This window comes from Mirounga angustirostris, unplaced genomic scaffold (genome assembly GCF_029215605.1).
Source record: "Mirounga angustirostris isolate CCGP_5_RB_7025 unplaced genomic scaffold, mMirAng1.0.hap1 SCAF_4, whole genome shotgun sequence".
In the NCBI taxonomy this organism is placed as follows: domain Eukaryota; kingdom Metazoa; phylum Chordata; class Mammalia; order Carnivora; family Phocidae; genus Mirounga; species Mirounga angustirostris.
The window spans coordinates 62108417-62120471 of NW_026991712.1; the positions used below are offsets into that span (position 1 = coordinate 62108417).

At 40.4% G+C, this 12055-nt stretch overlaps 1 protein-coding gene across 1 annotated transcript in view; it reads left to right on the forward strand.

The window, feature by feature from the left end:
* Nucleotides 1–12055, forward strand: part of SLCO5A1 (solute carrier organic anion transporter family member 5A1) — a 132664-nt gene that overhangs the window by 45532 nt on the left and 75077 nt on the right. Inside the window, exon 3 of the mRNA XM_045896424.3 lies at nucleotides 7810–7942. Coding sequence (XP_045752380.1) covers nucleotides 7810–7942 — 133 coding nt within the window. The remainder of the gene's footprint in view (nucleotides 1–7809; nucleotides 7943–12055) is intronic.

Sequence of the window (12055 nt, forward strand, 5' to 3'; positions counted from 1 at the left end):
AGGGCCTGCCCTCATTCGCACAGTGGAAGTGACTTGTTCCTCTACTGCCATGTGAAAAACAACAGCAAAAAGCATTTCTAAATGCCACTGAATGGTAGGGGAAGCTGGTGCAATGCTGCCATCCATCCTCAACTGTCCTCAGAGAAGAGCAACTGGGCTGCCTGCACAAGGCTGGGTACCTAGAGCCCTGCATGGGACTAGGATGGAGTCAGTGGTGGTTACTCTTCTCTGAGGCAGTTGCACCTCCAAGTCAAGATCACTTGCGATTCCCTGAACAGGCCATGCACTTCCGAACTTGCATACTTTTGCCCACATGGGCCCCTCAGCCTCTAGTGTCCTTTATTGCCCATTTTTGCAGGCTTATGTCAAAAGTCATCTTTTCCAGGAAGGCTTCTCTGTCCTCCCTCCTTAGCTAGTTACTGTGAATCATTCCTCTCCCATGGTCCATGGCATATTGCTGGTGCTTGTTGCACTTACTCATGGAGTCTTGAATCATAGTTGGTTTTACCTTTCCTCTTCTGGAGGACTGTGCATCCATCTTATGGATCTTTGCAATGCCCCCTCCTTGTCCCAGGGCCTGGCATCACAGAGCAGCTGGGACGAGTGAGTGACCTCTGATCTGGCAATGTGGAGCCCTACTCATTATTTGGGGTTGAGGCTAGGAAGGAGGTGCCACTAGTGATCTGTGATACTAAGATCTTTGCTGATTTTGATTTGGCCCCTGGTTTCCCAAGTCCAGCAAAGCTCGTGGCTGGTTGGTCACTATTAGGAGTTCTGGAATCATTTCTTGTGATTCAGGAGCAGGTTAAGTTACTCAACACGGACTCGGTAGAGTTCAGAGAGCTGTTCCCCTCGTTGCTGCCAACCACACAAAACAACCCTCTTTGAGATAATACCAATGCAATCAAGTTGGGCTTTTGTGATAAGGTAGGAGGAGTGTCTTTTAACTCTGCCAGAAGTGGAGGTGTCAGCTTTAAGAAGGGATGAAACGTGCAGGCGAGCTGTGCAGGGTGCTGTTATGCCTCCTCTCTCGAGTAGCCATTGGGAAGGTCAACCCATAGGACCCTCCCCAGGAGAGGCTGCAGCTGGATGAGGAAGAGCTCTCTGGCATGTTTATTTTACTCTGTGGGCCTGGCTTGTTTTAGAGTCAGTGCTTATACATCAGAGACCTGGGGTTTAGAACTCATGTTTTGTCATGATTGGCTCATGTGAGACAGTAGTCATGGCGTCTGGCTAATCAGATATGCCGTGTGCAAAGTGAGCCTTGAGCCCAGGGGAGAATTAACCCTCAGTTTCTCACACTACCATCCTTAACTGGCTGGAAAAGCCATGCAGGGCTGCTGAGCAGGACTACAGAGATGGTGGAAGAGATGGGCCTGGATGAGCTGGGAGGTCAGGCACAGCTTCTAGTGAGCTATTACCAAAACTGATCACAAAACAAGCAAAATATAAGAGAAGACTAAGATAAACAAAGACTGTTAAAAGAAGCTGTTGTCAGAAGGATACAAAAGGAAAGAGAAAGCCCTGAACATGAAAATAACATAAAATTCAGGAGTATAACAAAGATTCAAAGTTTAAAATCAAGAGAGTTTATAAAAATAAAATATTAGCCTAGGGGTGTCTGGGTGGCTCAGTTGGGTAAGCATCTGCCTTCAGCTCAGGTCATAATCCCAGGGTCCTGGGATTGAGCCCTGAGTGGGGCTCCCTGCTCAGTGGAGAGCCTGCTTCTCCCTCTTCCCCTGCCCCTCCCCCTGCTTGTGCATGCACATGTGCGTGTGTGCTCTCTTCTCTCTCTCTCTCAAATAAATAAATAAATAAAATCTGCAAAAAAATTAACCTAATATAATTAGGGCTAAAAATGTAAGCAAACTTACTTAAGGTATGAGAATAGAAGGTAGCAAATAATTTGAAAGAGAAACTTGATAGTTAATTTTAGATCAAAATTCTTACAAAAAGTGTTTTAAAAAAGATAAAATGCATTACAAGTAAAGTAAGAGAGCAGCAGCTAAAACTGTTTATGATGTAAAAGTAAAAAGAGGTATTAGATTAGAATAAAGGTTAAATCTACAGGAGGAGAAAAGTTAAAAATGTGAAGGTAAATGGGATTAAAAATAGAAGTTAATGTGCTTTAATGTAAAGAAGCATAAATGATCACAAAATAGGGTGAAAAATAATTTAAGAAGAAAATTGAAATGGAAGGTAAAAGGTAAAACAACTTGGGGGAAAGTTAAGTGCAGGATTCACATGCTAGAAGCAGGTGAAGAGACAGTTACTAAGTTGTTGGTGGGTCAGCCTTCCTCAAAGGTTGTTTCTTTGTCAAACCAGCCATGATGTCCCTCCCCCCCACTGAAGGGGCCTTTTAGGCCCCTTCATTTATTTATTTTTTAGTTTTTAAAGATTTCATTTATTTATTTGAGAGAGCATACATATGGGGGGAGGGACAGAGGGAAAGAAACAGACCCCCCCACTGAGCAGGGAGCCCAAGGAGGGCTCCATCCCAGGACCCTGGGATTATGACCTGAGCCAAAGGCAGATACTTACCTGACTGAGCCACCCAGGCGCCCTTCAGACCCCTTCATTTAATAGTGGCTTCTTAACTCTACAAAAGCTCACCCAGCTGAGGTTGGTTTTGGGTGGGTGGTTGTAACCCTCAGGTTGGGGTCTAGTTCCGTGCATCATATGTAGTAACAAAGGGTTGATATAATCTTCAGAAGAATAGCCCCAATCAGATATTGGTGATAGGCTAGCTGGTACCAGTGAGGTATTATTAAAGGAAGTAGGTCATTGCCACATGGTGACACACCATTTAGCCATAACGAATGTTCCAGAAGAATTTATTGATGTAAGAAATGTTTGAGGTATTATGGGAAAACATATTACAGAAAAATAACTACTGTGTAATTCCAGCTACTTAAAAAACTTATACAGTATATGAATAGTAAAAAGTATTTATTACTATTGTTACCATCATTATCTGGATGGTAAGGATTGTTTTTGTGCTCTTGAGAGTTATTTCTACAAGGAATTCATATTATATTTTGTAATCATTAGAAAAAAACCTAAAGGTTAAAAAAAAGAAAATAGCCACAGGCACATTCTCAGCTTCGGGAAGATAGTCTATGCTGGCCTTTGTGTGAGGAAAACTCCTGGGTCAAAAACAGTGACTCCAGAAAAGATAATTTATTAAGGTAATATAAAGATAAATATGCCTTCTGTTAAATAATGCATGTATTTGGCCTATACAAAATTAATACTTAATAATACTTGTTAGAGAATGAATAGGTGATCATTCAACATGTAAAAAATGCAAGTTAATATTTCTTCATGTTTGTTATATGCTAAGCACTTTATACGCATAATGGAAGCAGGGATTCGAACCCAGGAATTTGTAGTCTGGGATTTAACCACTGCATAGTACTGTATCTGATATGGCTCCTGCTGTCCAGGATAAAGAGCTACTTCGAAAGATAAGATATAAACATTTGAAGAAGAAGTAGAAGTGAAGAGCAAGGCATACTCAATTTCAAATGAATGAAATGGTCCAGGGTTCTCTGAAAGGGGTATGAAGCTGAATTGCGTACAATCCAGGGGAGATGTAGGACGGTCCTTTGGGGTGCAAGAGGAAAATTCTCCAGATGAGTCTGATGTTCTTAAAAGACAGCAGCAGTGGCTAAATAAAGGGCATGATTTGAGTCCCAAATATAAATACAGATACAATCTCTAAAGTTCTTTGTTTTTGGATGCTGTTAACTGGGTTTAACTGTGACATATATATGTGGTATGACTGGAATTAGGCCACTCTTGAAACTTGGAACTTCTAGTTCTATTTCTATCGCTAGTTCATTGGATAGCCTGGACTTCCCAGTGTAAGCTCCTCGTCATGACAGAAAACCAATGCAGAGTACTCCGTTCTGATGGCACACGGTCAAAAAACATGAAACTACCCACTCGATAGTGATTAGCTAATATCTCCAGAGCTGATATACACTGAAGACGACTTTTATCACTGATACCTGTTGTTAATCACGGCAGCACGTTCCGGGACTGACTGGGAGTGCTGAAGGTAATGGATAATGGGAGTGAGGTGGGTCGAGTGCCTAGTTCTACACTACTTCGTCAGTGAACACCACTGGCAAGATCCCTGCCCTCCTGGAGCTCATGTTCTTGTTGAGGAGGACAGGTGATACACAAGATGAACAAAGGAAATATAGAGTGTGTTGGGTGCGCTGAGGAGAGAAAAAGAAAGCAGAGAAAGAGTGGGAAGAATTGGGGAAAAAGTTTTAAATTTTTAGATAGGATGGCCAAGTAAGGCCTCAGTGAGAAGGGACTATTTGATTAACTACCTGGAGGAAGGAAGGGAGTGCACCATGAGGCTACCTGGGGGAAGAGCATTACACAACCACACCCACACCCACACAGAGCAAGTGCTAACACCGTCAGGTGGGAATGTGCCTGGCAGGGTGAGGAAGAGGGAGAAGGTCAGTTTGACTGGAGCTGGGTGAACCAGGAGAAGGTTAGGAGACAGAGCCGAGAGATCCTAGGGGGTGGGGCTAGTGTGGGGGCAGGTCCTTGTAGCCACATAAAAGGATTTGGGCTTTTATTGCGAGGGAGGTGGGAAGCCACTGGAGGGTGTGAACCAAGAAGTGACATGATGTGGCTCATGTTTCTAGAGATTGTTAGGGCTGTCCAGTTGAAAATGCATTGTAGGGAAGGAAGGGCAGAAGCAGGGATATGGGTTGGAAGGCCTGGAGCAATTTTCCAGATGATTGACCTTGGTGGCTTGGGCCAAGGTAGAGGCATGGAGAGGGAGGGGCATATTGGTTATGATTTGGTGGTAGAACCAGCAGGATTTACTGACATATTAGGTGTGAGCTGTGAGAATGAGGCTGGTGGGAAATATACATTATTTATACAGAAAAGGACACTGGGTAAATGTTTAAATCCTTTTACTGATAGGGATGCATGATGTAAAGGTGTGCAGGCCACTGGAATAGACAATATGTCGTCTACAGGGATTCTGAAGAGACAGAGACCACTCAGGGGAGGATGGGTAGTGCTGGACTTGGTTGGGCCTTGAAGAAGGGGCAGGATTCACACAGATAGGAAGGCCTGGGGGCACTGTGGGTCCTCAAGGGAAGGGAGGTGGCTCTGCCCAGGCCTGTTTTGAGAGTCAGTCAGTGTGGAGTCGTGAGTGTAGGCGGTAGGTTTTAAGATTAAAATGGAAAAAAAAAAAAAAAAGAAATGGTGGCAGGAGGCCAACTTGTCCCACCCTTGAACTCCAGATAGAGTAGTTTAGACTTTCTTTAGGCAGTGTGTGTGTGTGTGTGTGTGTGTGTGATTGGGAGTTTTGGACTGGGAGAGTGAGGATATGAATTTGCATCAACAATTTGCCCCTCTGTTAAGCTCTGAATGAGTGCCATTGGTTAATCAATTAATAAATGTTAGCTCAGTGGCCACAATGATTTATTTACTAAATGGGACTGTGTCAACGAGTTATTCTCTCTCTCCATCCCTAGTGTTACATACTTACTGATTTGTAGATATAGCATATGTAGTATAGTTACATAGTATAACGTCAATGTACAGTTATATAAATGTATGTACATACCTATTTATGAGAATGATTCAGTTGGCCTCAGTGTTTGCTATATATTACAAATATTTTTCTTCTGATTGCATAGCTGCATTTTAAAAGCTTTCTCTGTATTTTATAAAGTAGTTAAGGTCTTTGGGTGAGTGTGACTTAACTGGTTTTCCATTCACTGTGTAATTGCGAGGTCTTGCCAATACCCATGCTGCACGCTGCTGCTGGGCCTTCCGAGACACTGCCCTCAAGTACCCCAGGCATAAACAGTATGGCGGAAGTACCCTTTTCCCTGTCTGTGTTTGTAAGACAGTCTCTTTCATGCCAGAACTATTTTGGGAAGATGATTCATGTCACATTTTGGCCTCATTACAGTTTTAAGTTGTAAATGGTTTGCCTGGAGGTGTAAACATAAATTTTATCTCCATATGCATATGGGAAAACCTGGAACTGAAAAAGCACTGTTTCTTCTTGAGTTCTGTTTCAGGCTATAAATGGAGAGGGTAACGAGATATTTATCAAAACTCTGATTTTGTTTTATTAAGAGCATGCTTCCAAAAGAATGCCAGAAAGCGTGCTTCCAAAAGAATGCCAACAATTACTTGTGGCTATGCTTCCTCCCATTCTCCATTTCCAAACACAGATGGAGAAGTCGGAGCAGCTAGTGTCTTATTGTTACAAGCAGATGATTCTGTAAAATAAATAAACGGTGCGCTTTCTCTTTTGAAATAGTGTGAAAAGTGAGAGCAAGTGTTAAATTACTGTCTGTAGTTATAAGTCACAGGAGGTACAAGTTTATTCAAAGTTTATTTAGGTGCAGAAGATAAAGTTAAGGTGAAGTTATTCTGATTAGTTCAATTTGCTCTTTGGTAAATATAGTACTATTTAAAGGGTATGGCAAACCAGGTATTTATTCAGTGGTTTAAGTGCATGATGGCAGTAGAAATGAGAAATATGTTATACCTGAGTTTATCATGCCTTGAACACAGGAGCATCTTAACAGTGTTTATAGATTTTTCTCCAAATAACAGGAAAAAAAAAAGTGGATTTGGAGTGTTAGCCACACTCCAGATTTTTCTATGACTTTCAAGGAATTTCATATCCTACCTCAAAATTAAGATTTGACAAATTATTTTTTTATTTGAAATCACAGCAGTGAAAATAGTATAAAGGAATGACAATGAATTTATTGTTATTTTTTGCTATAAGCCCATTTTGATGGCCAATTTTTTTTTTTTTTTGGATAGAATGACACACTTTCTGATCTATTGATACAACCCCTTCCCCTCCTGCTTTGGTCATGTGCTTTAAAAAATTATTTTCTAATGCAGCTGTGGGTTGGTGCTATCTGTTTCGATCTTTTCACTGATGCCATTTAAGGAGATTTATTAATCTTTACGTAAGATTCCTCAATTAGCAATAAACCAAATGCATTGTGAGCTCTTCTTTGACTCCAAAGTGGTGATTTGAAAAATATTCATGATTTGAGGTGCTTAAGCATCTTTGCCAACTCGATTAAATCCAGCTTCATGGCAGAACCTGGCCTTGAGTTCCGTCATTCTGTTGGAATCTTCCAGCTGTGACAAGTGACATCTACTTTTTTTTCATTTTCTTCTTATCTTGAGATGACCTTTTATTTATTTATTTTTTAATCTTGAAACAACCTTTTATCTTCTCTGGGTTATCCAGTGACTGCTCATTAACTAGCACTTTCAGAAATTTAAATTAGTGGGTCTGGGGTGGGACCTGAGCACTTCTATTAAAAAACAAAAGTTGGAGCGCGTGGGTAGCTCAGTCGTTAAGCGTCTGCCTTTGGCTCAGGTCATGGTCCCAGGGTCCTGGGATCGAGTCCCACATCGGGCTCCCTGCTCGGCGGGAAGCCTGCTTCTTCCTCTCCCACTCCCCCTGCTTGTGTTCTCTCTCTGGCTGTGTCTCTCTCTGTCAAATAAATAAATAAAATCTTTAAAACAATAACAACAACAACAACTGAAAAGCTGTCCAGACTTGATTCTAATGTTCTAAAAGGACAATAGGCAGCAGCTGAATAAAGGGCATGATTTGAAACCCAAATGTAAATATAGACACATCTCTAAAGTTCTTTGGTTTTGGATGCTGTTCCCTGGGTTTAACTGTGACATATATACGTGGTATGACTGAAATTAGACCACACTTGAAACTTAAGGACCATGTTTCTCTATTTCACGTTTCCCCTTGTGTCTTCTCAGCCATCATGTATGTCATGGGAGCACTTGGTCCTGCAGTGGGATATTTATTAGGTGGACTTCTTATTGGTTTTTATGTCGATCCCAGAAATCCTGTTAACCTTGATCAGAATGACCCTCGTTTCATTGGAAACTGGTAAGAATTGTTTACTACATTTTTCATTTCGTTTGTTATTAATGATAGTTCAAGTCGTAGTACCCTTGTAGTTAAAATAAAAATTTCCCCCATGGGAATATGAAAAACAGCTAAAAGTTGCCTAGAAGGGAGTGGAAGGCAGAATAGTAATCCCCCAGAGATATCCATGTCCTAAGCTCCAGAACCTACGGATGTGTTGGCTTACATGGCAGAAGAGACTTTGCAGATGTGTTTAAGTTAAGGATCTTGAGATAGGAAGGTTTTCCTGATGTCGGACAGGAATGGGCCCCGTATAATCACAAGTGTCCCTATTAGGGAAAGAGGGAGGCTGGAGGGTCAGAGTAAGAAAGAGATATGGTGATTGAAGCAGAGGTTGAAGTGACATACTTTGGGGATGGAAGAAGGTATCATGAACCAAGGAACACACTCGGGACTCTAGAATCTAGGAAACCCAAGAAAATAGGTTCTTCCCTAGAGCCTCCGGAAGGAATGCAACCTTGCCAACCCACTTGAGATTTCTGACCTCCAGAGCTATAAGATAACACATTTGTGTTGTTTTAAGCCACTAAGTGTGGTGTAGTTTGTTATAGCAGCAACGGGGGACTAATGCTGAGGGCTTGGGAGCATCGGCTTAATCCACCTTCTTTAGGGTTGATGCGCTTTTTGCTATAAATAGCAGAGTGGAGGAGGAGAGGGTGGCTGTGTTGGGGCTTTCCTGTGTGCTCGAGTCCTAGCTTTCATTATCTTTTCTGTGCCTTTTAAAAAATATTTTCTTCCCACGTCCTTATTAGATTAGCATTTCTGCTTTGTCAACCCTCCCTGACTGCCCAAAACTCCAGTCCCTCCCCGCCTTTTTTCCATCGTCACACTCTTAGTGAATCTTTTCACTTGGTAATTGTTTTTCCAATGGAGTGCTGTAGATTTAGCTGTTCTCTCACTTGCTAGCCCTTAATTGTCTTGCTAAATAAGTAATTTTTCGGACTTAGAATGAGAACTCCAACTTTGGATGTTAGGTTATTTATCCGCATAGCCAGGGCTGTGTTTCAGTTCTTCATAATCCTCAACTTGAACATGAGTTATTTCTTCATGATAGCAAGCACTAACTGAAAAGTATTGGCTTCCTGAATTCATTTAACATGGATTAGTAATAGGTATACATTGATAAGACATGTTCATTTTATAACAAAGAGAATAGTTCAGTATTAGAAATTAGTTTCCACTAATTACTTTAGAAGGAGTTTCTAAGAGTTTCTTAGATAACTTGTGTTATCTCTGCATTTCATTATAAGATAATCTCATAACTCTGAAGTACATGGGAATAATGCTTAACGCTATCTATTTTCAAAGCAGTTAAGAAATATTAATCAAGTTATATAACGTTTATTTTCATAAGTAATGCTCTTTGAAGATGGATGTGCTAAGATTTAGATGAACCTGGGCTGGTAGAATTTTCAAATCGTAAAAAAGGAAGTTTCCTTGTCAGCATTAGGGGAATAACACAGGAATTTTAAGTTCTTGACCACTAGTGAAATTTTTGGCCTCAACCACTGTTTTCTTTGCATTTCTGAAGTAAATAAGAGTAAGGATTTTTTTATTCTCAGAAAAGAAGATTAGACAAGACAGTAGAAAAGACAATATGTATATGAACATTCAGTGTACATTCTGTGTTCTATATAGGTGTCCATGAAAAGAGCATGGCAATAAGGGAACATCTAGAGGGAGGGAGAAAGGGGAGGAGGACCAACTTGGGGGCAGGGAGAAGGAAGGAGACAGGAGCTTTTAGGCTTACAAGTACTTTATGCTGACTTTTAAAAGTTTTCTAGACATCTATCTAATTGGTTGCAAAGTAGGGTAATTAAGAGTACAGACCCCAAAGCCATACTGTCCAGGGTTTAAATCTCTGTCTGCCACCTAATAGCTGTGTGACCCTGGGGGAAGTTACTTAACTTCTCTGTGCCTCAGTTGTTGGTTTTAAAAGAATCTATAAAATGGAAGTAATTACAGTATCTACTTCATAGGGTTGTTGTGAGGAATAAATGAGTCTATACATGTGGGGCTTTAAATAGTTCTTGCTATCTAGTATGTGTTAGCTATTATTAAGTCCTTTGAATTTAATCTATTAATCTATGATTAATCTACATAATCTATGTAATCTATGTTCTGTTAATCTGTTTTAATGGTCCAATATTAAAAATTGAATTTTATTTATTGAGTAGCTCTGTTTGTAACAGACTTCTACCTTTACCAAAGACAGAGTTATTTGATACAATGCTATTTAATCCAATGCCTAGCAGTAATGATGGATTTTTCAATAAACATGTGCTGAAAGATTGAAGAAAGGAATGAAGAAATGAATAATGCTAATGTTTATTGGGTGCTTACTGTGTGTCAAGCATTCTACTAAGAGCTTCACAAACATTTTTGTTTGAACTTCATATGTTTAAGCCTACATATATAACAACCATATGTACTCACTAATATTATGCCCATTTTACAGATGAGGAAATTGATGTCCTGTGATTTGAATAACTTGCCCAAAGCCTCAGAGGCAGTGAGAGCTGGGATAAAAAACTGAGTACAGGGCAAATCTCTTAGTCAATATACTTAACTGGCCCTACTTTATGAATAATCTCTGAGGGGTGGTTTGTAAAAGGGACTTAGGGACCCTGGTTTTTCAATTTTAGCTCTTACTGATGGGTCTTTTCCTAATATATAACTCACACTTTCTTTTTTTTTTTAAAGATTTTATTTATTTATTTAAGAGAGAGCGAGAGAGAGCTCACAAGACTGGGGGCGGGGGCAGGGCAGAGGGAGAAGCAGACTCCCCGCTGAGTGGGGAGCCCGACGCGGGACTTGATCCCAGGACCCGGGGACCATGACCTGAGCTGAAGGCAGATGCTTAACCGACTGAGCCACCCAGGCACCCCTAATATGCACTTTTCTGCCTTCCTCAGCTTCTCTCGGGGTCTTTTTTGGCCTCATCATTATATCATGCATTTTGTCAATGCTACTGAAGACCACTGAAGAATGTGGGCCAGTTTGCTCAGCTTTGAAAAACCCCCAAACTTTTATACTATTTTTATATTATTTTTGTTTATTTGCTCTAATTCTTCCCCTCCTTCTGTTATTTGCTCTTACTATGGACTACTGTAAGTGTATCTTTAATGTTTGCATATAATTTTAAGTTGATGGCTCTGAGTGGAGGTGTGGGGAGGACCTGAGTACAGATCTACAAAAAAAACAAAAACAAAACTAGCTACCATGAAGTGATTGTTGATTTGGGGGCAGGCATTTTTTCAGGTCCATTATATACATTGTCTTATTAATTTTGATGACTCCAAAAAGCAGTTAGCATTATTCCCCTTTCAGATGAGAAGGTTGGTTTGGGAAAGTGAAATAATTTCCCCAGGATCTTAGAGCCAGTAGGTCATAAAGTCAAGACAAAAAAACCATATTTGTCTGAAACCACAGCTCAAGAACTGTCCCTTATATTGCACTGTTTGTCCTGTTCTGCTTTTGGAACTGAAGGAGTCCAAGGGGCTTGAAGGCAGAATTGTAGAAAGAGATTCAAAGGTGGCAGATAAGCAGGGGCAGTTTATTAGTAAAGGCCTCATAAGCAGCCAGGTACTACAGGGGCCAGATATGATCGTAGCTATGTTCTCTGCAGACATTTAAAGAATTAAAAAAAAAAAATCTATCTCATTCAGTTTATTTATTCAGGAAATTTTTTGAGTATGTCAGTCACTGGGTTCTAGGTTATACTGAATAATTGAAATTGCTAGAAGTCTGCCCTGAGCAATCTTCTCAAAATAAAGCCTTTTTTTCCAATTGTTTAAAAATCTTTATTTGATATAACTCTAAGTATCTTTGAAAATAGCATACTGGATTATTAATAACTGGTTCATGGAATTATTCTGTCAGTGAAACTGTGACTTTTAACAGCTGATAACAGTACTTTAATAGAAGCACTATCTTTTTAAAAATGAATTTTCACTTTGCAATTGATCTGTATTCCTAATGGGTTGAATTCAACATTGATGCTTAGAATGCTGCTTGCGTTCAGGTTACAGCTGATGCGAATGTGCTGAGACAGAGGACAGAGTCTGAGCATCA